Genomic DNA, 25,105 nt, shown 5'->3' with positions numbered 1-25,105 from the left:
CATCGAAATTACTCACCGGGCCAGACATCCACACCGCCCTGCCATTGTATGAGGCTAAAAACTCATACCACACCTTTAAATCCTCCCTGTGTTCCCCGGTCAGGTGAATAAAATGAGTCGGGGCCTTTACCCCCGCGGTGGCTGCCGACAGCCGTCGGCAATACCTGCCCCATGGGGATGATCCTGCAGGCAAAATTCAACTTACCCAGCAACGACTGCAGAGTCCTCAACTGAACTTTCCGCAGTCCGTGGATTTCCCGAATTTCCTTCTGCAAGTCCTCCAACTTACCTCTGGGCAATCGGCACTCCATCGCCATTGAGTCTATTACTATCCCCAAAAGCTAAGTTCAGCCGTTGGGCCTTCCGTTCTTTCTGCGGCCAATGGTATACCAAACCTGCCTGCGATGTGCTGCAACGTGGAAAGTAGAATCGCACACACAGAGGAAGCAGGGGGGCCTATACACAAAAAGTCATCCAAATAATGTATGACTGAACCTAAGCCGGAAACCTCCCTAATCACCCACTCCAAAAACGAGCTGAAAGCCGCGAACATGGCTTTTGGAAAAGATAAGTGGTGTATCACGCGGAACTTGTTCGGTTCCTTCTTGGGCACCACCCCCAATGGTGACACCACCAAATCCTGCTAGGGTTTGTTGGCAAAGGGCCCCCCATGCGCCCCATGGCCACTTCTCTTCCCAATTTGTCCTCCACCACCCCCGGATGCTGTAAAGCAGATGTCAGATTCCTTGCCTTTGGCAGAACCATCGCCAACGAACACGGGTTCTTAAAACCGTCCTGAAACCCCGAAGCCAATAACTTTGCCGCTTCCCTGTCTGGATACTTACTTAGAAAAGGAAGCATCCTTTCCACCCTCACCGGCGTCGTCCCTCTTTTGAGCAGAGTCGCCGGCATGCTTCCCTCTCTTAAAACACCTGGACAATATATGGGCTCCCCCTCACCCAGAGCACTCGTGCTTGAACTTGTATGCTGCTCCAAATTTACAGGAGCCCTCATTGCACTGCCAGCATACTCCCCACTTCTTTCCGGCCGGCAGTCCTGAGGAATGTGTACCCCTGGCCTCCCCCTGAAAAAACTGAGGCGGGGCCCTCGCTGAAGACATAAGCCTCATCCAGAGGCTAATATCTTTATGATCCCAATGCAGAGACGGGCGGACTGCTCTGCGCTGTCTGAACTGCTCGTTGTATCTAAGCCAAGCAGTACCACCGTACACCCTATGTGCCTCTCCTATAGCGTCCATGTAACAGAACAAAGCCGAGCAATGCTCGGGGTTCTTCTCACCAATAATGCTCACCATAATGGCAAACGCTTGCAGCCAGTTAACAAATGTACACGGTATAAGCCTGTACCTCCTTCTTTCCTCGTTCTCCTTCTTGGAATCATCAGGTTTCACCCTGTCCATGTTAATTTTTTTCCAATGGCAGTAGCGAAAAATCTCCACATACTCGCCCTTGTAAATCTTATCCCGGACTTCCTGTTTTAGATGAGCTCCCAGCAGGCCCTCGAAGTAGAGGTATACCTCGCACTTTGCCGCGTTCGCAGTCCTGACCATATTGGTCCTCTCCGCCTTCTCCGTATCCCCTTTTTCCCCTGCCTTCTCGGTGACCACTCCTACCCCTGACTGCACGGGTATCGGAGCTGCCGGGGGCATCTCCACCCCAGATCCCCCAGTTCCTCCAACCACTGCCTCAAATCTACCTAACAACGCCCGCAGGCCCTCCAATAAATCCGTCAGCTGCGTACCGGACCCCGCACTGGCAGGCCTGTGCCCTGCCCCCTGCTGGCCCAGCGTATCCCCCCCTGACTGTATCAAAGGAACTGCTGGCCTAACCGTACCCGCAGCTACCACCCCTAACACATCCTGCAATGCATCAGACAAAGACAAATTAACCATTGACTTACCGGGCTGACCAGGAGCTCCCCCAACAGCCGCCGCGTTGCTCTCCATCGCTGGTACTAGTGGTTCCTCCTCCCCTGATGCTTTCTCTTCTGACCTCTCGTCCTGTTCCAGGATGGGTGGCATAGCAAGCCCCCCGGGAGATGAAATCCCTAAGGCCGTGGTGCTTGGCAGTTGTGGGGCCCGCTTCACCCCCGAAATTCCTCCTTCTCCAGACCGGCGTCACTGACCTGACCTGGCGATGTCCTGGCTGTCATGTGTTGTTCTTCCTCCGCCATCTTGTCCCACCGAGCGCTGTCCCGGTAGGCTCCGCCCCCTCACCGACTTCCCGATCTCCCGCTCCACCACCTCCGTGTCTCTGCTCGGCTCTCCGTCCCTCATCATCTCCCCCCTCTGATCGCTGTGTGTGGATGTCCGTGCAGGGAACCGGCGCCATGTTGGCCCGTGGCCCCACCCACCGGATTAGGCAGGCGGCGTGTGGACCACCCAGGGCCTGCTGAAAGCTGTGGCTGATGCTGTTTTGCCGGGGGAAGCGATCGCTCCTCTGTCGGGCTTCTGGGGAGGTGAATGGGTCTAGATGCAGGCCCTGGTGAAAAGCACGCTGGAGGCCGCGACCTCCGCGATGGGACACCTCACCTGACGGGGATCCGTCTGCCTCATCCTCCATGAGCTCCGCGCCTGTCTCTGCAGCCACTCTGGTATTGCTTCAATCTCTGCCATCATGGAGGAGCAGTGAGAAAAACTGCCTCCTCCTGTAAGTTCATCTTCACACTGACCCTTTGCACCGCCCCCTCTATAAATATAACCACTCCCCTTTGGCAAAAACTTCTTTCTTACCTTCCCCTTTCTTGCCACTCCCATTACTCCTTTCCACATTAACCCCATATGTGTCTCCCTTAGACACACTGTCATGCCCGGCCCTACACTATCCCTCCTTGCAGTCCTTTCGTTCCGGGCCTCACTTACCACCGATGGGTCCCGAACTCTTCCTTGTCCGAGGTGTCTTCATTCACGTGCAAAGACCAACACCCGCCACAGCACCCAAGGGAAAAACCTTACCCTTGAGTGCCCCTCCACACCCTCAACGCTCTCTGGATGCCATCCTGCAACCCCAGGGCCCTGTTAACCTTTTTACAAGCTTTATTGAGCCGATCTGGCCAATTGCCAAGTCGTCCGAGCGATAATGTTGGACCACACAATAAGCATCTCCGGGAAGGCCATGCGGAGCCACAGGAAATCAAATTTGATTTCCCGCGTTATGTCCAACATGGATCTTACTCCCAAATAATTTCCGCCGACGTTTAACACCAAAACGTCCGGCAGCCTATCCAGTGATGTAAAGCGATGCACTTCCGGCACCATCCTGCTCCACAGCATGCCCAGTACTCCCAACCAACGGACACAGGCTTCTAGCCTAGAAATGCCAAATTGTCTAACCTCAGGCCTAACGTCTGCCCTTTTGGCCCCCCAAAACAAGTACGAGTGGCCCAATATCCAGACTAAGCCTTGCATTCCACCTGAAAGAGCAGAAAACACAGCACAAATAACATCAACGGGCACGCCGAACATGCATATCCAGCCAAACATGCCTGTAAGCTCCCCCTCCCCTTTAATCTTCCAACAGGTGAGGAACGTACAGCTGGAACCTACGCAATTCCCACCTACCAATGCGCTTGATCGCCTCTGCATCCAACCCACACCTAGCAGCCTTCGTAGCCTATACAAAAGGAATGAGATGAAAACCAAGTGCCCTTAAACATTTCCGGAAAACAGAAATTAATTGAAATCTGGACAACGGGGATCCGTCGGCATGTATCAAAAATTACCCCACCAACACTGGGCGCTAGAAATGCCTTCACAGCCCCCACCGGACATAATGGCAAACCTGGTACAGAAAATATAAGACATTCTCACCTTTCCAAATTTTCTCCCGGACCTCCGGTTTAAGGTGTGCTCCTAGGGGCCCCTCAAAACACACATACACTTCACATTTTGCTGAGTCAGCTAGTCTAATGGTCTCCTGTTTGCTATTAGCCTCCCCCGCTGTCCCAGCCTTGTCCCCCGCCGCCGTCTTACCTGCCTGCGCTGCGTTTTCCACAACGGTGGGCGCCTCTGCCACAGTGGGGAGAGCCACCCCAGACTCGGGAGAACCTGTTGCCACCGCTCTCCCCACCGGCGGAACCCAGGCCGCCGACGGGCTGGCTTGTGCGCTCGTCCCCGGTTTAAACTGCTTGACTAGTTCCCTCAAACCCACCAGGAACCCCTGTAACCCCGTATCGGACCCGGTAGCGGCATGACCGTGGACCGAACTAGCCGGGGGGGACCCCGCGGACAACCCTGACCACCTCTAGTAACCATCTCCTCCTCACCCGCAGACTGTATAGAACCAGAAAAGGCTAAAATGGACTTACCAGGCTGCCTAGGAAGGGCCCCACCAGCCAAAGGTCCCGCCTTCATTGCCGCCGACCGTCCTTGGGGCTCCTCCTCCTCTACCGACACTGACAACTCACCCTCCGACCTTTCCACAGTCATTTCGTCACCCCCCACTGACAGCCCTCCAGGGGAAGCGTCCCTGGATGCCGAGGATCTGCGTGGCTGCTGGCCCCGCCTCTTCGCGCAGGATCTGCCCACCGATTTCCTTGCCGCCTGACCCAGTCCCGGGGGGATCTCAGTAGTCTTCCTTCCTGTCTTCCGCGGTGTAGAGCTCGGCGGATGCCGACTGGTACTTGTAGAGCCGCCGGCCACTGCAGTGGAGGGCCCGGCGGCCACAGCTGAATGGCACCCGCCTGCCAAGCTCCGTCTGTGGGGGGGATTCCTCCTGGGACCCCCACCCATGAGCACAGCGGAACGCTTTGCAGGTGGTCTCGAAGGGGTCCGAACGGGACTCCGGGTGTGACGCTGAGCTCTGGGGGAGGAGTCCGGTGGAGAAACGCCCTGGGGCCTGGACCTCTGAGCTTGTGAGGACTCCTGCCCCCAGTACCGGAACCTAAGGCCTGCTCGCCCAGCACTGGCGCTAGTTGTGTATGAAGCCACCCAGCTCCCCTGGCCGCCAACAGATGCTCCACATCGGCCATGTCTCCTGCTCGTGGAAAGCTTGTACAAGCTTGTTCCTGCACGCTGTAGTGACGCTGGGGAGGGGCCAGCTCCTTTTAACTAACTATGTCCCCTCCTCCCCCAGGCTCCCCCAATTGGGTGAGCCCTCTCATTAGCCCTCACCTATTTTTTATTTTATTTATTTTTTTGCTCCGGGCTTCTCTCACTTACAAAAAGATGTTGATAAGAGAGAACGAGTCCAGAGATGGGTAACAAGAATGATGAAAGGTCTGGGGGATAAAACATATCAGGAGACACTTCGGAGCTAAGATCAAGAACATGGAGACATGACCTCAAACTAGCAGGAGGAGAATTTAAAACTAATCCTAGAAAGTAATATTTTACAGAAAGAGTAGTTGATGCTTGGAACAGACTCAACCAGTGAGTCGGTCAACAGTAAGTGGATTCAAACATGCTTGGGACAAACATAGATCTATACTCAGACAAAAATTTTAAAAAAACACATATGAAAAAAAAAGGAGCAGATTCAATGGACCACTTGGTCTTTTTTCTGCAGTCACTCTTCTATGATTCAAAAAAATAAGGGTACGATAAGCTTTAATGTGTAGGAGAATCTGCTAGAGCTAGAAGCTACTATAAGCTACTGACTACTAGAGGGGAAATTTCCATAAATAAAAGCACACTACTATTGTTCACTTTCTCTCTGCATTTAGCTTTGTAATTCTGTGTTCTTTTTTTTGTAAATGTTCTTTTTGTTCTTCTGTTTTATTTGCTGTAAATACATAATATCTCATTACAGTGAACAACGCTGGTATTGGACACATTGGCCCCCTTGAAAGCCATTCCATGGATGACATGAGGAAGATCTTTGAGACAAACTTTTTTGGGGTTGTGTACTTGGTCAAAGAGCTTCTACCATCCATGAAGAAGCGTGGAAGCGGCCATATTGTGGTGATCAGCAGTGTTTTGGGGCTACAAGGTGGGACATAGCTATATTGATGTAACAAGTAACAACCCTAATCCAAGCAGTTCCTTCATGGGGCAACTCACTTAAAGTGGTTGTTAAGGCATTATTATAAGACTATGCCAGCCCCTCTATTAGAGGCTGGCATAGCACAATGTGTAAGTTTTATTTAAAAATGAGCGCCGTAAATACTGAATATCAGCTGGCTTCAGGCCGGTCACATCACTCGCGGCCGCTTTCCAGCTCTGATAGATGTTTTCTGCGGGAGGGGCCGTGATCTCTCTCTGACGTCCGCGAGTAACGTGACCGGCCTGAAGACAGCTGATATTCAGTATTTACAGCGCTCTTTTTTAAATACAGGGAGGCTTTTTGACCACGGTGATCAGGACGGAGCTGCCCATGTTATTGTGGTCTGTTTGGAGAGGCCATACAGGAAGTGGCAGGTTCAGGGTTTTTTTTTTTTACAGTTTAGAGGGGGCAGATTACATAGCACAAGTGCTGTGCTGTGTAATCTGCTTTAAGGGACCAGAATCTACATTTTTTTGGGGGGGGTTAACAAAGGCTTTAAAGGAGCTCTGTCCCAATTTAAAACACTTGTGTAAACAGACTCTGATGTGAGCACACTCTGATGGCCACTAGATGGTGCTTTGATCATAGAAAATAGTTCTATAACACAGAATTCGGCAAGTTTCGTTGTATCTGAGTGGATCACATTTGTTCAGCGAACTGTGCATCAGTGGCGTCGCTTTGGGGGGGCGGGGGGTTGTGGCCCGCACCGGGTGATACCCGTCAGAGGGGTGACACCGGGGCCGCCGCTACACAGTGCATTATATTGCGTGCACCTGCAGAGCAGCAGCGGAGTGGTGCGAGCAGGACACGTAGCCGTGCGAGGGAGGCTGCTTATAACACTCCCCAGTCAGGGAAGCTAACCCTCCGGGATCTCCAATATCTCCTTCAGCCTGGGTTGGTGGGTGGAGCTGGGGGTGTGGCTATCTCCTGCACTCCTCCCACCGACTTCTTTACTCTAGCTGATCCCATGGCTGAAGGTTGAGTTGCCACATCGTCCCTTTAATCCAGGGCACACATTAATTACACAAGTTCTGTGGCTGATTAAGGTGGTAATTAAACTCACTTGGTGCCTTATCTGCATTAAATCAGCCTCAGAACTTGTGTAATTAATATGTGTCCTGGATTAAAGGGATGATGTGGCAACCCTAACTGAAGGAGGAGAAAGAGACGAGGGCACAGCAGCCTAGAGTGTCTTCATCTGCAGCTATGCTGTAAGGTACTGCAAACTGTCACTGCATAGATCCCTAACCTGCCCTGTACCATCCCAAACTGCCCTATATTACCCTAACCTGCCCTATACCCCCCAAACTGCCCTATACCACCCCAACCTGCCCTATACCCCCCCGAACTGTCCTATACCTTACTAACCTGCCTTATACTACCCCGAACTGCCCTATACCTCACTAACCTGCCCTATACCACCCCAACCTGCCCTATACCACCCTAACCTGCCCTATACCACCCCAACAAAGGTTTTGTTGAAGAAATTTTGGCAAAATTTTTTATAAACATTCACGTTTTTTGAGTTACGTGTAATGTGAATACAGTACATGGACACATTCGATTTTCATTTGATGATTTTTTTTTTTTTTTTATTGAAATATAATTTTCGTCACAGGATATTTATTTAATACAAAATTCTTTATGGATAAGTACTTCACGGCACTGTTCTAAATTATTTTATTGACAGTGTGTACAGCAGCTTGCTTAGATGCTGGTTTTTGAAAGGCTTCTGTCAAATGAGCATGCTGGAAAACCAGCATCCAATTAGCGCTGGCAGCCAAGATCAGTGTGTTCTAGCTGGGGGGGGGTAGTTCTCCTGTAAGAACACAAAAGCACTAACATCACTTGTACAGCTATCTGTAAGTCTGTAACTTATAGTGTGTATCCTGCCTTAGTTTCACTTTAATGATCCATTAAAGGAGATGTACACGTAAAGCTCGTTTGGCTGTATTTCTCTTGTGGATCTTTTGTCTGACATCACAGAGCAGGTCCAGGCTCGGGCAAGATCAGGACAATAAAGACAGAATCTGCCCACATGTCTGGACCGGGACTCGGTTTATCCTCTCAGCAGCTGAGCCGGCCGCTCCCGCCCCTCCACAGCTCAGTGCTCCAGTAAGCGCAGGGGGGCAGAGCAGACAGCAGTGACTGACAGTCACCAGCTCTCTGCTCAGGGAGCTGTGAGAACTGAACGATCAGCGTTGTTTGATCGCTTGGTTCTTAGCCTTAGAGTTGGACCTCTGCATCCACCTAGGTAAGTATGATTCTGAAGAAAAAAAAAAACATACTTCTCTTTTAAAGACAAATGTAATCTCTAGATAACTTATTCTCTAACAGATTTTGTAGTAATAGTTGTTCAGCTAGCATAATAATAGTACTGCTTGACTTAATTTTTGGTGTCTTTGTCACACTGGGCAGAATTCCCTTCATATCCTGCCCGGAAAATGTAACAAGAAGTCAAAGAAAATATCTACAAAGTAAGCAGAGTTCCCCTCTTAGACAGTTGTCATCAGAACAAGTGCCCCCATTGGAAGATTTCCACTTACCTCTTGTTCTGGTGACAATTGCAAAATTTTGGGTTTCACATACTTTTTTGTACTGGTTTTTGTACTGGTGACAGTGGTCACCGGGACAAACAAAGATGGTAAATCTACCCAGCAAAGACACAAATAGTAATACAAGCTTGAGAGAGGTTTTTAAACCAGGGGTTAGCAACCCTTTCCACATCAAGTGCCATTTTTACAAGCATCACACATCCAACATGCCATTGAAAACAACATGCCCAAGTCTTAGTAAAGATGGCCATATGACCGTCTATTTGACCCCCAATAACCATTAGAAAATCGAACATAAGTTCCTAAAATTAAAAATTTTTTAACCAAATTTCACTAGTGTATGGTCAATTTTTCAAATATTTTATTCATAGTTGTACTACTAATGACAAGTTAAATTAAAATGAATTGTAGACAATGCTACAGCATCACATAAAGATCACATATCAGTCCTAATTTCTGCAACTGCAAACCTCATAACAGCCCCAATGTCTGCATCTTCATATTTCTGATCAGCCCCAATTTCTGCACCTTCACACCTCAGATCCTCAGAAACACCGACATAGAGGAACCCATCTCTCCATTTTCCTCCTGCAGCCGCTGAATGCCTGTGGGAGGGACAGGAGGAGAAGCAGGGGGAAATGGAGAAATTGGTTCCTTTATATGCAGCCACACACTTATGACCGGGCCTTGGTGTTCCGCCGTCGGGCTTGGAGGAAAGGGCCTGTCCGTGGTTTCTTGCATCGGGGCCCTGAAGGTTCTAGTTACGCCACTGCTTCAGACAGATCATTCCCAATTTCAGCACCTTCGGATCTCAGATTAGGCCCAATATCTGAACCTTTATTTAAATCAACCCCAATTTTATCACTTTCAGACCTTAGATTAGCCCCAATTCCTGCATCTTTAGACTTCAGAACAGCCCTAATTCCTGCACTTTCAGACCTCAGATCGGCCCCAATTTCTGCACCTTTAGACCTCAGGTCAGACCCAATGCACGCATGCATCGCAGACCTCAGATTAGCAACAATGCATGCATTTACCTTAGACCTCAGATCAGCAGCAATGCACTCATGGACTTCAGACCTCAACCCCAATAGGCATGGCATTTCACATAGCCAAGAAGTTGGTTGTCTGATACACAAAGCCTCCATCCTGATCAGATTAGGGTTGCCACCTTTTCTTCAAGTCAAACCCGAACATATCAGCGTCGCACAGCATTTTTTTTTCATAGTATGCATAGATAAACTATGCATAGATGTTACTATTAAATAAAATTTCTAATCATATGAAGTTAATCACAAGAGTCCCCCTTTACATCAGAGTCCGCAGAGTTCCCCTTTTACATCTGAATCTGCAGAGTTCCCCTCTTACATATGAACTCGCAGAGTTCCCCTTCACAGGTGGACTCTGCAGACTCTGATATAAGGGAGAACTCTGAGGACTGTAACATAAGAGATGCTCTGGTGTACGGAGAGGACGCTGATGTAAGGGGGAACACTGTGGCCTCTGGTGTAAAGGGGAGCTCTGATTTACCCTGATTTACCTTAGCATACTCACTAATGCCGTGTACACACGAGCGGACTTTTCGACCGGACTGGTCCGACGGACCGAGTCCGGCGGACAATTCGACCGTGTGTGGGCTTCGGACCTGCAGCGGACTTTTTCGGTCGAAAATCTGACGGACTTTAGATTTGGAACATGTTTCAAATCTTTACGTCGGAACTCCGCCGGACCCAGTTCCTATCGAAAAGTCCGCTCGTCTGTGTGCTAGTCCGACGGACAAAAACCTGACGCTAGGGCAGCTATTGGCTACTGGCTATCAACTTCCTTATTTTAGTCAGGTTGTACGTCATCACTTACGAATCCGTCGGACTTTGCTGTGATTGTGTGTAGGCAAGTCCATTCATTCGGAAAGTCCGTCAGAAGTCTGTCGAAAGTCCGTCGGATAGTCCGTCGGACCAGTCCAGTCGAAAAATCCACTCGTGTGTACGCGACATTAGAGGCAGGAGAGAGAAGGGGGGAGACTTAAGTCACAGACAGGGATGGCAGTCAGCACCTCTCATCCAGATGTATCTGAGGCTGCTGGGCTTCAAATTTCCCATCCCCACTTTCCTTTTCTGAGGTACAGCCCTGGGGATTGGAGTGTGGGCAGACAAAGAGGGGTAGGGGTGGGAGGAAGAGGAGCAGATCGAGCCCTCTCTCCTCTCCCGTCTGTATGTGTGTTTGGGGGGCTGTTAGTGCTGGCTTTGTGCAGTGTGAAAGAGAGTGTAACAGACACTCTCAGCTTAGACAACTGCAGCGAGCAACCCTGCTGGGAAGCCATAGTCCGGTCTGAATAATGTGTCCGGGTCTCAGACAGTCTGAAACCCGGACGCATGATTCCAAACCCGAACTGTGCGGGTTAATCCTGAACAGGTGGAAACCCTAGATCAGATGTATTTTCACTAGGAGCCAAAGGACTATAATCTATATTCCAAGTAACAGGCTGGAGAAGCAGGAGTAACATGTGGAACTGTAGATTGCTCACCCACTCTATAGCTTGTGTAACAGAACAAGACTATGTCACTTTGAGAAGATAGGGAAATGTGACACAGGAGTCGCATTTTGGGTAAATGAAACGTTCCAGACTAGTGTTTCTGAGCAGAGAACGCTGTGTATTTGGCTTTCTCTGGATTCTGCAGTTCTGGATCGGAACATTTAATCCTGTATCCAGATTTTGCACTTGCAACCTGGCTGAGTACACAAGTGTGCAGTGTTGTTATATACTCAGGTCTGAGGATAGCGCAGGGCTCCCAGTTTGGAGACGACTCTCAGTGAGGGAGAAGGAAGGTCTTACTGAGGGCGTCAGGGAGTAGGGTTGTCACCTCATCCGTTTAAACCCGAACACATATTAATTACACAGGTTCTGTGGCTGATTTAGGTGATAATTAAACTCTCTTGGTGGCTTATCTGCATTTAATTAGCCTCAGAACCTGTGTAATTCAAAGGTGTTTGGGTTTAAAGGGATGAGGTGGAAACCCTATCAGAGGGCCCAGCCGGAAGCCAATAGACAAAGCGTCTCAGTTCCAGGAGTTAGGTTGGCTCCTATTGGGGTGTTAAGAGAACCCCAATCCATAGACCAGAGGTGGGCCGTGCAGCAGGGTACTGGAACTAAAAGCTAAAGAGCCGAGTACCCAAGAGAGTTGGACAACACAGTCTGAGAGACTGGTAAGAGGTACACAGTGGTACTACATTTGAAGTTGAGCGAGCTTATGAGCCAGGTGGTTCGGCATTTTCCAGTATATTTATGCTGCTGAAGCTGAAAAAGATCCCCTGCGTGTGAAGTCATTCTTTTGTGAACTTTTGCTTTCTTTTTAAGAAAAGTCGCTTAAAGGAGAAGCTTTGGCTGTACTTCTCCTGTGGATCTTTTCCTTCTCAGTACATTTCCTTCTCAGTTCGTTCTGCACTCCTGTGACCCATTTTCAGCTGAAGCCTGCTGTCGGCTGAAGTCACAAAGCTGGTACAGGCTCAGGCAAGATCACGACAATGAAGTTGGGAACCGCCCATATGCATGGGCTGGCACCTGGCTCAGACTCTCAGCGAGCCACTGAGAACCTAAACCGGCCACTCCCACCTCCTCTCCCCTTCCCCCAGTGAGCCAGGAGGGAGGGGGCAGAGCAGACAGCGGTGACTGACAGTCACCAGATTTCTGCTCGGGGAGCCCTGAGAACCGAGCGATCTGTGGTGTTTGATCGCTCAGTTCTCAGTGTTATGCCGCGTACAAACGATCGGAAATACTGCCAGCAAAACTCCGATGAGAGCTTTTTGTCGGAAAATGCGACCGTGTGTATGCTCCATCGGTCTTTTGCTGGCGGAATTCCAGCCAGCAAAGATTGAGAGCAGGTTCTCTATTTTCGGTCAGGAAAAGTTCCTATCCGAAAATGTGTTCATCTGTATGCAGTTAAGACGCGCAAAAAATCACGCATGCTCGGAAACAATTTGACGCATGCTCGGGAGCATTGAACTTAATTTTCTCGGCTCGTCGTAGTGTTGTACGTCACCTCGTTCTTGATGGTCGAAAGTTTTGAAACTTTTGTGTGACCGTGTATATGCAAGGCAAGCTTGAGCGGAATTCCGTCGGAAAAACCATCCAAGTTTTTTCTGACGGAAATTCCGATCGTGTGTACGCGGCATAAGAGGTGCCATGGGACAGATGCAGCATCGGACCGATACTGCATCCACCTAGGTAAGTAGGATTCTGAAAAAAAAACATACTTCTCTTTTAAAAATAGTTCCTGTCTGCCGTGGACTCACTGTATAAAGACATCTACCACAAGAGCTAACTACCCCATGTCACACTGAATATATGGGTGCATGTAAATAATAAGAGGGGTTGCACATATCACACATATTTCACTAGGTAAAACAGTTTTACCTTGCTGCTGACATCCCCTTCCTCCAAGCGTGAGCGGCAGCAGGTCTTTCTTATTACCACTGCTGCCTATAGGTGAGTCACCCTGCTCCCATCTAGGCAGAACACACACAAACAAGGTACAGAAGCTAGTAAGAGCCATTTTGTAGAAGCCAAGACTCCGGTAAAGAAGAGAATAGACTATAACAAGATGGTCCCTTTAGTTTGTCTGCCTGTCTTGCTTCCTTATCATAGTGTGGCAACGTCATCAGTCGCCAGCTGTGTTCACTGATGTCAGTAAGGTTTGCAATTGACAGCCTAGGGAGCTGTCAATTACAGTCAATGCCTTTGTATGCCAGCAGATGAAGCATCGTGTGCCCACCCTGGCTGCTGTTCCTTGTTCTTAACCTTCCCTATTCAATCCAAAAATAAAAATTAAAAGGTTTGTCTATACATACACTTTCCCTAATTCCTCTAAAACATGGGCAATAAATGTTTGGTATGTGGGAAGCTCATGTCCTGAGGTTTTTTTTTTTCTTGGCCTTTTTTTTCTACATGATCATTTTGCAGCAACCAACTCTTTGTTTTACAGGTATTGTATTCAATGACGTCTACGCTGCCTCAAAGTTTGCAATTGAAGGTTTCTGTGAAAGTCTGGCTGTTCAACTTTTAAATTTTAATATCTTGTAAGTAAAAATGCCTACAGTATATTTTTATGCATGAAAGATGAGGACATCTGTATTTTCCGAGAAATCCCCCTAAGAGCTGAATTTTTAAGTGCCCATCTAATGCATTTTGTATGTGTACAGCATTTCTATGATAGAGCCAGGCCCGGTCAACACAGAGTTTGAGATGAAGCTGATGGAGGAAGTATCCATGTCTGACTTTCCTGGAGCTGATGCTGAAACCATAAGATACTTTAAGGAGATCTACGTACCTGCTGCTCATGAGATCTTTGTCACCTTGGGGCAGACACCAGATGCTGTAGCAAAGGTTAGTAATTTCGTAAGGCTTTTGCCAATATGGTGAACTGACCATTAGACTGTTATAGTCCTCTTCAGTTAATTTTCAGATCTTAAACACTCAGAAGGCCATTATCCAAATTCAGAGTTTGGACAGATGCACCTTGGCCCCTCCTATTGCCACCCAGGACCTCCCTGTTGACCACTAAATCTGATGAGTGTTTAAGCTCTGGTTGGAAAGTGTGCAGTAGTGAGTCTGGGTTCTGTGTCTCTCTGTCATCTGACAGTGATCACGTGACAAAGCAGAGTGCCTCATAAAAATGAATCTCCCTTTGCATCTTACTATCAAGGTATAAGGATATAAACAGACTGCTATATTATTCCCTAGTACTTTGAAACCACTCGAAAAGAAAACAAAGATTTGCATAATGCAACAAAATGCCCCTAGGAACAAAGCGATTAAAGGTTTAATAAATCTAGACGCAAGTTGGCTTAAAGGGTTAGTTCACCTTTAATGGCCATTTTCCAACAAATCCCCCATGCATTCTGGCATCCCCAGCACATTACATACAACTCCTCTGCTGTTTAAATAGTTGCTCATGTCCCCCTCTATTCAGGTAGTCTCTGTGCACCCCCAATTGCCACTCTGGCTCTTTCAAATGCTATTCATGTGCAGTTCGTTCTGTTGGCTGCTCTGAGTGACTGAGCTTGGCCATTACTGCTACACAGGAAGTGCACTGTTTGAGGGAAATACAGTGGTCGCACATCTAATGATCTAATGTCTGGCTCATTTTGTTGCTAAATCAGGATGAGGAGGGGGGGGGATTTTTTTAGGCAGGCTTCACACAGCCTATATTTATAGAGGGGACAGCAAAGAAGTGGTACGTAATCTCCTGGGGATGCTTGGAGCCATGGGGGATTTTTTGAAAAGTCACCGTTAAAGGTGAACTATCCCTTTTAAGTTCAGCTAAAATGGTTTGGGGTCATTTTTATTTTTAAGGTTTGTTACTTTGTCTTATTAAAAATGAGATCATGATAGTAGAGGAGTCACTGACTTGAGTTAAAGTGGATGTAAACCCAATGTCATCCTTTCTAAACTACTGCCATAGGAGTTATCTATAAGGATATACATGCCCCCTGCATGTATTTACCTGTCAAATGTCTCCCCTCTGTCTGTTATGAGACCCGAAAAACTGCAGATTCTGTGGGTGGGTCTGTTGTCTGGAGCTCGGTGGGTGGAGTCGTGATCTCAGTAGACTCCCCGCCCACCTCTACACTCCCCTTGTCAATATGCATTTTCTCCTGTGTATTTCTTACACTGAACTTCTGCTATGATCTCTAACATCCAGTGAAAAGACAGGAAAGTAACCACATGACTTCAGCATCCCAAATCATGCTGAGGTGTGGAACAGCCAATCCTTGCAGAGCTGCTGAAGAAAGGAGTGGGGAAGGGAATTAAAAAATAATGCATGTCTTAGGCTAGTGCACGAGATATGTAAATCACCTGTCACTCACAGCAAGGGGGAGGATTTGACAAAGTTTTTCTCTGTTTGTCAAGTTTAATCTCACTGAACAATAAAAGAGGATTGCTCAGAGCTGGATTAACTCTTTGTGGCAAGACTGGGCTCAAATGATAGGAAATCTTATACTCTACATTATGACATCAAAAAAAAAAAATTCGGGTTTTATCCACTTTAATGTTGTAAATAAAAGACTTTTTTCAGCACAGCTGAAAGCTTAACTTGTTAAATATATTAAAAGGAGACTGAAGCTCCATCTGCTGGCTGAATAAAAAAACTGCAAAAATTTTTAATATGTATTTATGTTTTAAAGCAGATCTCCACCCAAAAATTGAACTTCCGCTTATCCGGTCCTCCCCCCTCTGGTGTCACATTTGGCACCTTTTGGGGGGAGCAGATTCCTGTCTAATACAGGTATTTGCTCCCACTTCCGGTGAAAGATTGCTGCAGAATCTGCGGCAATCTACACCATGTCCGGCCCCTCCTCCATAGCTGTCCCCCCCTCCGCTGTGTTGTGGGAGACACACAGGTCCCAGAAGACATCAGGGACCAGTCAGAACGCGCAGCGCGACTCGTGCATACACAGTAGGGAAACAGGCTGTAAAGCTGCAAGGCTTCACTTCCTGATTCCTTTATTTAAGATGCCGGCGCCTCCACTCAGAGCTGAGGGACGGGTCGCCCTGGACAGGTAAATGTACTTATTTTAAAAGTCAGAAGCTGCAGTATTTGTAGCTGCTGACTTTTATTTTTTTTTGCAGGCAGAACTCTGCTTTAAGTTGCACTGCAGTGCAGGGCAGGCGTCTTAATAGGCACCATTGAAAACAATGTTTTTTTGCTACTGAGTGCTCTTCTGTTGTGTAATTGCGATAAAACACATTATAATGCATAGGTAGGAACAAAACCATAGCGATACAAACAAGAGTTTCCAAATGAAAGCTAACACAACTGTATGCTTGTCAGAGTATGGAGTATAAAGCAATGTTGGATCAAGGACTAAACAGAATATATTCAGTTAGATTATGCGGTTGATTTACTAAAACTGGAAAGTGCAAAATCTGTTGCAGCTATGCATGGTAACCATTCAGCATTCAGGTTTTTTTGTGAAAGCTTAATTGAACAAGCTGAAGTTAGAAGCTGGTTGGCTACCATGCAGAGCTGCACCAGATTTAGCATTCTCCAGTTTTTGGAAATCAACCCCTATATGTTATATATTTATTTGAATATCAGAGCTTAAGACCCCTTTCACACTGGGTCGTTTTGCAGGCGCTATTGCGCTAAAAATAGCGCCTGCAAACCGACCTGAAACAGCCGCTGCAGCAGCACTGATTGTTTTTTTTCTACAAACTGTGACAGACTTACTCATTTTGTATTTTATCCAGGCCACAGTGAAAGTGATAGGAATGACACAGCCAGTGTTCCGTCATCAGACTAATCCGCTGTATACTCCACTCACTGCCATGAAGTACGCTGACAACACCGGGAATTTGTCCGTCAGGTCCTACTACAACCTACTATTCAATTATGGCTCCATCTTCCACTTCAGCCTGAACCTCCTGAAATGTATCACCTGCAACTGCTTCCGCCGGAGGGTTATGCCAGTCTGAAGCACAGGAACATTAACGGTGAAGCTAGCTTGGACTTGGGCAGTGTCTTATTGTTGTCTTCTTAACATTTGAGCAGTTGTTCTGAGTGTGGGAGTTTCAGCACCAAAATGTTTGGCTCAAGAGTTATTGGCACCAAAGCCTGATTTTGTTGCCGATCTGTATTTGGCACTAATTCTTACCCTGCATATATTTGTCATGGCAGTTATCACACCCAAAATCCTAAAATGAAGTAGCCTACCCTGGCTGTAAGCATTAGTTTTAAAGCTAAAAAGTATGACTTTCATGATGTTTTGGGCTGATCTTCTTATATTTAGCGTAGCCTAACGGCCAAGTTAACCATAACTTTTCTGGCCAAAATATTACCCTTGTAGACTTTGATCTTGGTGCCAGTCCTCAACCCAACCTCTAACCCCTACAATTAGTATTATTTTCATGATGACATTCTCATTGAAAATTTACAGTGGCTATCTTAGCATTGCGGGGCGAAAATACCTTACATAAAAAAAACCTATGCCCTGATATATCACTGGTAAAACATTGCCAGGATGATCAAAAGTTTAGCATCAAAATGTCAGTAGTAGCATTTATTACATCTGTGTGATCTAATATGAATGTGGCATCCCACCTCCAAACCACCATGGTAGAGAGATGGTGACTGCACACCATCCTTGTGCATGGGGAGGCTTCTAAGAACCCACAATCTGAGCCAGTATCATAGGAAGTAGTAAAGATTCCTGATTGGGAATACAGATCAAATAATACAACTTGTGGATTCTCAAAATTGGGAGAACCAATGCCACAGAACAAATGAAATGCTAATGTGTTGTAAATAATATGTAGAAATTATGCAGCAAATACCACAGCAGACTAGTGCAGACACAAAAGGCATACCTAGAAATAATCATCACTATACATGAAACACAAAAAGCAAAGACCAATGATTACAAGCCTAGCTGTATACGAGATAAGACTACACAACTGATCTAAGCAAGGTATCAAAGCTGGGAAAGGAGGTAATATAAAAGGTAAGACAAGATGTGGAGAGAACAGAGCTCTAGAACAGTTTTTTTAAAACAAAGGGCCACTTTACTGACCTTCAAACTTTAGGGGGGGCTGAACTATGGTCAGTGGGAGAAGAAAGTGCCCTGGTGTCAGTGGGAGTAAACAATGCCCATCATTGGTATTAGGCGGAGTAATAGTGCCCCATCATTGGTGTCAGTGGGAAGAATAGTGCCCCATCATTGGTGTCAGTGGGAGGAATAATGCCCCATCATTGGTGTCAGTTGGAGGAATAGTGCCCCATCGTTGGTGTCAGTGGGAGGAATAGTGTCCCATCGTTGGTGTCTGTGGGAGGAATACTGTCCCGTCATTGGTGTCAGTGAGAGGACTAGTGCCTCATTGTCTTTGTCAGTGCAGAAACTATGCACCACTGTTACAACACTGAAGAGCTGCTGCTCCAGGTCATTGCACGCTGTTCACACTCTACAAACCTGCCGAAAGGGTGCTCACCCAGCTTGCAAGCTGCACAGTAGACAATCAAGAAAATTCCCGGATGGCCACACTCCAAAAGATCTGCTTTATTGGTGTTATAAAATTCCAAAAGGCAAAATCACATACGGGGGGAGTTTCCCCTCTCTATGTGATTTGCCTGTTGGAATTTTATAAGACTAATAAAGCAGATCTGCTGGAGTGCAGCCATCCTGAATTTTTCTTGTTTTTCTACTATGCCCCACTGTTGCTTACAATGGGGGGAATAATTTGCCTCAAGGGCCGAATAAAAGCAAGCACGTGTGGTGTGGCTGTCTTCATGCAGGTCTTAGAGGTCCCATTTGATGTTCTGGGGAACAAATCCTGTGGCTCTCATGGAACTTTGAATAGCCAAAATAATGAGATGGGGATTTCAAAGAAGCCTGTGGAGGAGCAGAGGCTCCTGAACGGTGGATAATAATTTTAAGGAGGACATGGATTTCTTGATAAAAGTTTATTATTATCTACCATGCAGCCTCCTTTAGTCCACCACAGGCTATCTTTCACATCCCTCATCTCATCTTGCTGATAAGCAGCTGTCCAAAATGCTCAGGTGACTGCCTGACTCTTATAGGCAGGGCTTTTTTTCTCGGAGAATAGGTGCAGGAACTCCCCCCATTTGAGTCACCCCTTGTCTCTGCCCCCTACCCACCTCTGACCACCGTCCCTTGATTCCACCCCCTACCCACCTACCAGTACTGCACCTTTTAGAAACTTCAGAACCAAGTATCATTTTGTGGTGCTAAATCATATGTATGGAACATGTTAATGATGAAAAGAAAAGCAGTAAAATAGACTCCCCCCGGCAACAATGGACTCCACCCCAACAACAATAGATTCTCTGCAGCAACAGTGAACTACCCACAACAAAATATCCACCCAAGCAACATTAGACCCCCCCCCAGCAGCAACAACAGATCCTCCAGCAGCCAGTACAAACAGACCTCTCCCTCAACAGTAGATCCCTTCCAGCAACATAAGACCCCCCCAGCAACAATATATTCCCCATCAGCAACAAGAGACCCTCACACAAAATCAGATTCCCACCAGTGACAATAGATCCCCCAGCACAACCCACACCCCATGCTATTACATACATTCAGTGCTGGAGGTGCCGAAACTGCATTCCCATGCTTTCCCGCTGAAAAAAAGCCCTGCTTATAGGTATAAAAATCTAGTATATCTAATATATAGTATAAATATCTTATATCCATGCTAGCCTTTCTTTACCTTTTTCAACACAGAGGAACCCTTAAAATTACTCTCTGATCTCAGGGAACCCCTGCTAAAAAAAAATTCTATATCTACAACTCATAACACATTAGTGTGATGGTCAGTGGGAAGAATGCTCCTTACACTTGTGGTCAGGAGGTGGAATTGCCCCCTTACAGATAATTAAAAAGATTACCGGTGTCAGTAGCAGAAATGAACCCCAAACAACCTCTGGAGGAACCTTAGGGTTCCATGGAAGCCTGGATGAGAAACCCTGGTCTAAGCAGTCAGGCAGAGGGGAACTCTAATTCATTGGAGATCTGTTGGTGGCTGCTGGGCAGGAGGGGTTATCTGTTGGTGGTTGCTGAGTGTACTTAGGCCAGCCATACATGGTTCGAATCTGAGCTGAGATTTGAACCATTCATGGGCAGGCTGAATGTACCAAGTTGATTGATCGCTAGCGATAATCTTTGTCTTCTCCCGGCAAGGATTGATTTCCCCGCCCGCAGAAGATATGCACTTTGTCTCTTCTGCAATAACAAACACTTACCTGCCTGCTCGCAAGCAAGCCTCGACTGAGCTTAAAAAGAAGGAATCCCAAAATCCTATTCTTTTTTCACTTTTAAAACAATAATTTTCACAGCATGCCATGCATTATACATGGTAACCCATATACAGTATACCTCCCTATCTGGAAGTATGTAGATGTAATATTAACCTTGGAAAGGAATGTACGTAAACTCTTTTAATCCCTTCTAAGCAGTTACATCTATTTTGTAATTAGCAGTTCTGACATTGACAGGGGTTGTGGGCAGGATGCCTACATCAAAATATTTTGCGTATGCAGCCTATTTACTTATTGATACAAAGAGAAACAGTGACACCTGCAGTCTGTGAAGTAGTATAACAGCCAACAACCAAAGGTTTGTGCATGTGTTTGTTAAAAGGTATCCCAAGAAGTTGGAACATCACTTTTAATATTATTAAAGGATCATAAAATATTAATTACAGTTACGTTTAGGTAACATTTTAACTTTTAAGCAGCTTACAAAAATGTTCAGTTACAATCACTGAAATATATATCAGGGTAATAGAGGGTAAACCAGTTGCGCGCAGGAAGATCATTTCACAATTATCCTGTTTTGGGTAGAGAGAGCTACACAATTAGTTGTTATCTGGGCAACTTACTTACCCTACAATCTACCTCAATGCCATGAATGACAAAATCATCATTCTTAACTAGGGTTCTCCCAGAGGTTGCTAATGGTTCCTTGAGAAGTGGTGGATTGACCTCCCATCTAAAGATGGCAAGTAGTTTCCAGTCAAGCACTGCTTTGCAAAGCCAGTATCATGACACCAATGATCTTTTTTTGCTGTCTATAAGGTTGCCATTCTGACCACCACTGTACGGGGGGATCAAGTCTTCCTGTTGACCACTAATGTAAGGGGGGCGTTCCCCAAGGAGGCATTCTTCCCACTGACCACCAATGTAAGGAGGCATTCTTCCCACTGACCCCCAATGTAAGGAGGCATAATTCCCACTGAACACCAATGTAAGGAGGCATAATTCCCACCAACCACCAATGCAAGGAGCATTCTTCCTATTGGCCACCAATGTAGGGAGCATTCCTCTTATTGACCATCAACGTAAAGGAGGTGTGATCCAACACTGATGTCCACGCTCATTTCCATACATAGGTGTGATCCAACACTGACGTCCACGCTCATTTCCATACATAGGTGTGATCCAACACTGACGTCCACGCTCATTTCCATACATAGATGTGATCCAACACTGACGTCCACGCTCATTTCCATACATAGGTGTGATCCAACACTGACGTCCACGCTCATTTCCATACATAGATGTGATCCAACACTGACGTCCACGCTCATTTCCATACATAGGTGTGATCCAACACTGACATCCACGCTCAATTCCATACATAGGTGTGATCCAACATTGACGTCCACGCTCATTTCCATACATAGGTGTGATCCAACACTAACGTCCACGCTCACTTCCATACATAGGTGTGATCCAACACTGACGTCCACGCTCATTTCCATACATAGGTGTGATCCAACACTGACGTCCACGCTCATTTCCATACATAGGTGTGATGCAACACTGACGTCCACGCTCATTTCCATACATAGGTGTGATCCAACACTGACGTCCACGCTCATTTCCATACATAGGTGTGATCCAACACTGACGTCCACGCTCATTTCCATACATAGGTGTGATCCAACACTGACGTCCACGCTCATTTCCATACATAGGTGTGATCCAACACTGACATCCACACTCGTTTCCAACTAGCAGAAAGAAGTGTAAAGTCGGCACTTTGCCTAATTCTTGTGTGTATTTTAGTATACTTCTTGTGTTCCAGACATCAGGATTGCTCAGTGGATATAAAGAACACATTTTGTGGGAAATTTTCATACCTTTATATATGAGACATTTTTAAAGGTTTATGTAAATGCTGGGAAGTGTTTTTGTTTTTTACCAATAAAGCTATTGTCAATGTATCGACAAATCATATTAAAGCGGAGTTCCACCCAAAAGTGGAACTTCCGCTTATATGTCTCCTCCCCCCCTCCGGTGCCACATTTGGCACTTTTCAGGGGGGGAGCGGGTACCTGTTTTTGACAGTTATCCTGTCCCCACTTCTGTCAGACTTCACTGCGACAAAGTACGTCAGTAGTTTGGCCCCCTTCCTCCTCCACCCTCCTTCTTCCCCTGCTGCCAGGCCAGTAAGAGAGCTCAGCACGCTTCGCCTCAAGGCTTCACTGACGGGTTCCCTTACTGGCAATGGTGGTGGCAGCACCCAATAGCCGATGTAGGCTGGGGTGCCGACATCGCTGGATTCCAGGACAGGTAAGTGACCTAATATGAAAAGTCAGCAGCTACAGTATGTGTAGCTGCTGACTTTTAATTTTTGGAGGGGCAGATCGGAACACTGCTTTAAAGCCCACTTGTAGCCTGCTTGAAAACCAAACTGTTTAGGACCGGTTCACACCACGAATCACACAGGAATCATTTGAATGGGCTGATATTGCGCTGCACCACAGCTAAAACTAGTGCATGCAAAACGCAGAGTAACCGGATCGCATGGTACAGCAGTGCAGGCAAACACACTGGGTTTGTGACCTGCGCTTGGGGTGTCATTAAAATGCAAATTTCCCTTCACCACAGATGAATGCACTGCCCTTGTGAAAGCGTGTGGGTGCCAACACCGTGCGTTTGCAGGCAACAAATAACATGGTACCGGAGTATCATGCAGTTTGGTGCAGTGCGTCCTGAAAAAGAAGCGCTTGCACTACTTTTTTTTTGCGTTCCAATGCATTTTGCAACCCATTCATATAAACGAGTGGCAAAATCGGACAACTCAGGAATGTGTATGTTCCGGAGTGAACTGACCCTAAATATCTTAAAATGATCTCTCTGCAGTGGTGTGACATGTCCCCTGCGCTGAGAGTTGGGCAATCATCAAAGCTCTCACTCTCTGGTGATTGGAGAGTTCCGGCTGTAGATCAGTGGTGGAGGGTGTCGGAATGCTGCAGAGAGACCGCTGCTCTCATATAGAACACAGGGGTCTAAGTCTGCAGCCTGCTGATGGGGTTGAAGTTTTCAGGCTGGAGGAGCCCTATTCACTAAAAAAAAAGGAAAAAAACATTTATTAAACATTCACAATTTTATGCTCTCTCCATTGAATGGTTTGATTTTCAAGCAGACTACACTTGGGACTTACAACTTTGTTCAGACGGGCGTACTTAAAGTGTTACTAAACCCAGGACCCTGCATTCACTATATCTGGTCTCCCACAATACACAGAACATGGAAATGCAATTATTTTAGTAAATTTAAACTACTAAATACCTTTTCTCATCAGCAGTATATAGCAGTCTTGTGACTTCTATCAGTGTCTGGTTAAAGCTTGTAGGAGTCTTTTTCATTCTCCCCTGACTGTCCTATAGGGCTGCATAACTCCTGACCCTCTGTCTGAACAGCGCTGACTGGCCCTGTGCTGATCACATGCACCCTCCCAGAAAAAATAAACTCTCTAGCAATATACACCAAACTGAGCATGTGTGTGCAGAGTGCCCCCAAGGCTCTGTGCTATCAGCAGATGTATTGGGGACAGAAGAAGAAGGGGAGGATCAGAGAAGACATCATCAAACAGCCTTTTTACACAATGGGGAGGATTAACCCCTTAGGTTCCACAGTGAGTATAACAAGCACTTAAGTATACATCTGTGCAAAGGACCGTGTTTGCCCACACAGAATGCACAAGTGTTCCATGCAGAAAGTCCCATACATGTCTAATGGGACACAGCTCCTGCCCCCAATTTGACATCTGTGTGGGTGCTTGCCCTTGAACTCACGCTGCCAGTATTTGGAGGCACGCACCCATACGCACCTGAACAGATGCCCGATCGGGAGCACTGGATGTGTCTGTGCAGCCGCTGCATCCTAAAAGGCGTGAATGGGACTGTCTGTATGCGGATACATGGACCACCTGTGCATCCTGTGTGGGCGAACATGCTCCTTCACACAAATGTACACCAGTAAAGCAGAAAAAGCGCTTTTGTTTTTTACTTCTGCTGTACAAAGTAGTTACCTCTAATAACGCCTATCCTATTATTTATTACAGGTATCTGTGCCCTCAAGGGGCGGAGCTTACAATTTATGGTCCCTGTCCCACATACTAGAGACAACATTTTATTTTTAACCTACCAGTATGTCTTTGGAGTCTAGGTAGAAACATACACAAGCACAGGGAGGACATGCATACTCCATGCAGGCAGTGTCCTGGCTGGAATTTGACCCGAGGACCCCAGTGCTGTAAGGTAGAAGTGCGAACCACTAAGCCATTGTGTTGCTCCCTAGACTTGTTTTGTGTACTGTAAAAATCCCAATTTCATTGATGCAGGAAAGTACAGCCAGAGGTACACTTTCAGCACTTCAGTATTAGAGCTGGGGGTGCTCATACACACACTGGGGTTGATTTACTAAAGGCAAATAGACTGTACACTTTGCAAAGTGCAGTTTCTCCAGAGTTTAGTAAGTGAGCAGAAGCTCTGCTGACTTCCATCATCCAATCATGTGCAAGCAAAAAATGCTTTTTAATTTTCCTTGCATGTGATTGGGTATTTTTTGCAAAGTGGCGCTTTGGAGTTGATTTATTACTACTACAAAAAGATTGTGCACTTTGCAGTTGCTCCAGTGCTTAGTAAAGGAGGTAAAGCTTCACTTTACAAGGAATATCCAATCATGTGCATGGAAAATAAATTTAAAAAAACAGCATTTTTGCTTGCACATGAGCTTC

At 46.6% G+C, this 25,105-nt stretch overlaps 1 protein-coding gene across 1 annotated transcript in view; it reads left to right on the top strand.

Moving 5' to 3' along the window:
- Positions 1-23,998, top strand: part of RDH8 (retinol dehydrogenase 8) — a 65,685-nt gene extending 41,687 nt beyond the window's left edge. Inside the window, exons 3-6 of the mRNA XM_073622538.1 lie at positions 5,769-5,948; positions 13,537-13,630; positions 13,754-13,937; positions 16,806-23,998. Of these exons, the coding sequence (XP_073478639.1) occupies positions 5,769-5,948; positions 13,537-13,630; positions 13,754-13,937; positions 16,806-17,030 (683 nt within the window). The 3' untranslated portion in view covers positions 17,031-23,998. The remainder of the gene's footprint in view (positions 1-5,768; positions 5,949-13,536; positions 13,631-13,753; positions 13,938-16,805) is intronic.
- The last annotated feature ends 1,107 nt before the right edge of the window (positions 23,999-25,105 follow it).

This window comes from Aquarana catesbeiana, linkage group LG03, assembly GCF_042186555.1.
Source record: "Aquarana catesbeiana isolate 2022-GZ linkage group LG03, ASM4218655v1, whole genome shotgun sequence".
Classification (NCBI taxonomy): domain Eukaryota; kingdom Metazoa; phylum Chordata; class Amphibia; order Anura; family Ranidae; genus Aquarana; species Aquarana catesbeiana.
This window is presented reverse-complemented; position numbering and strand designations above follow the sequence as displayed.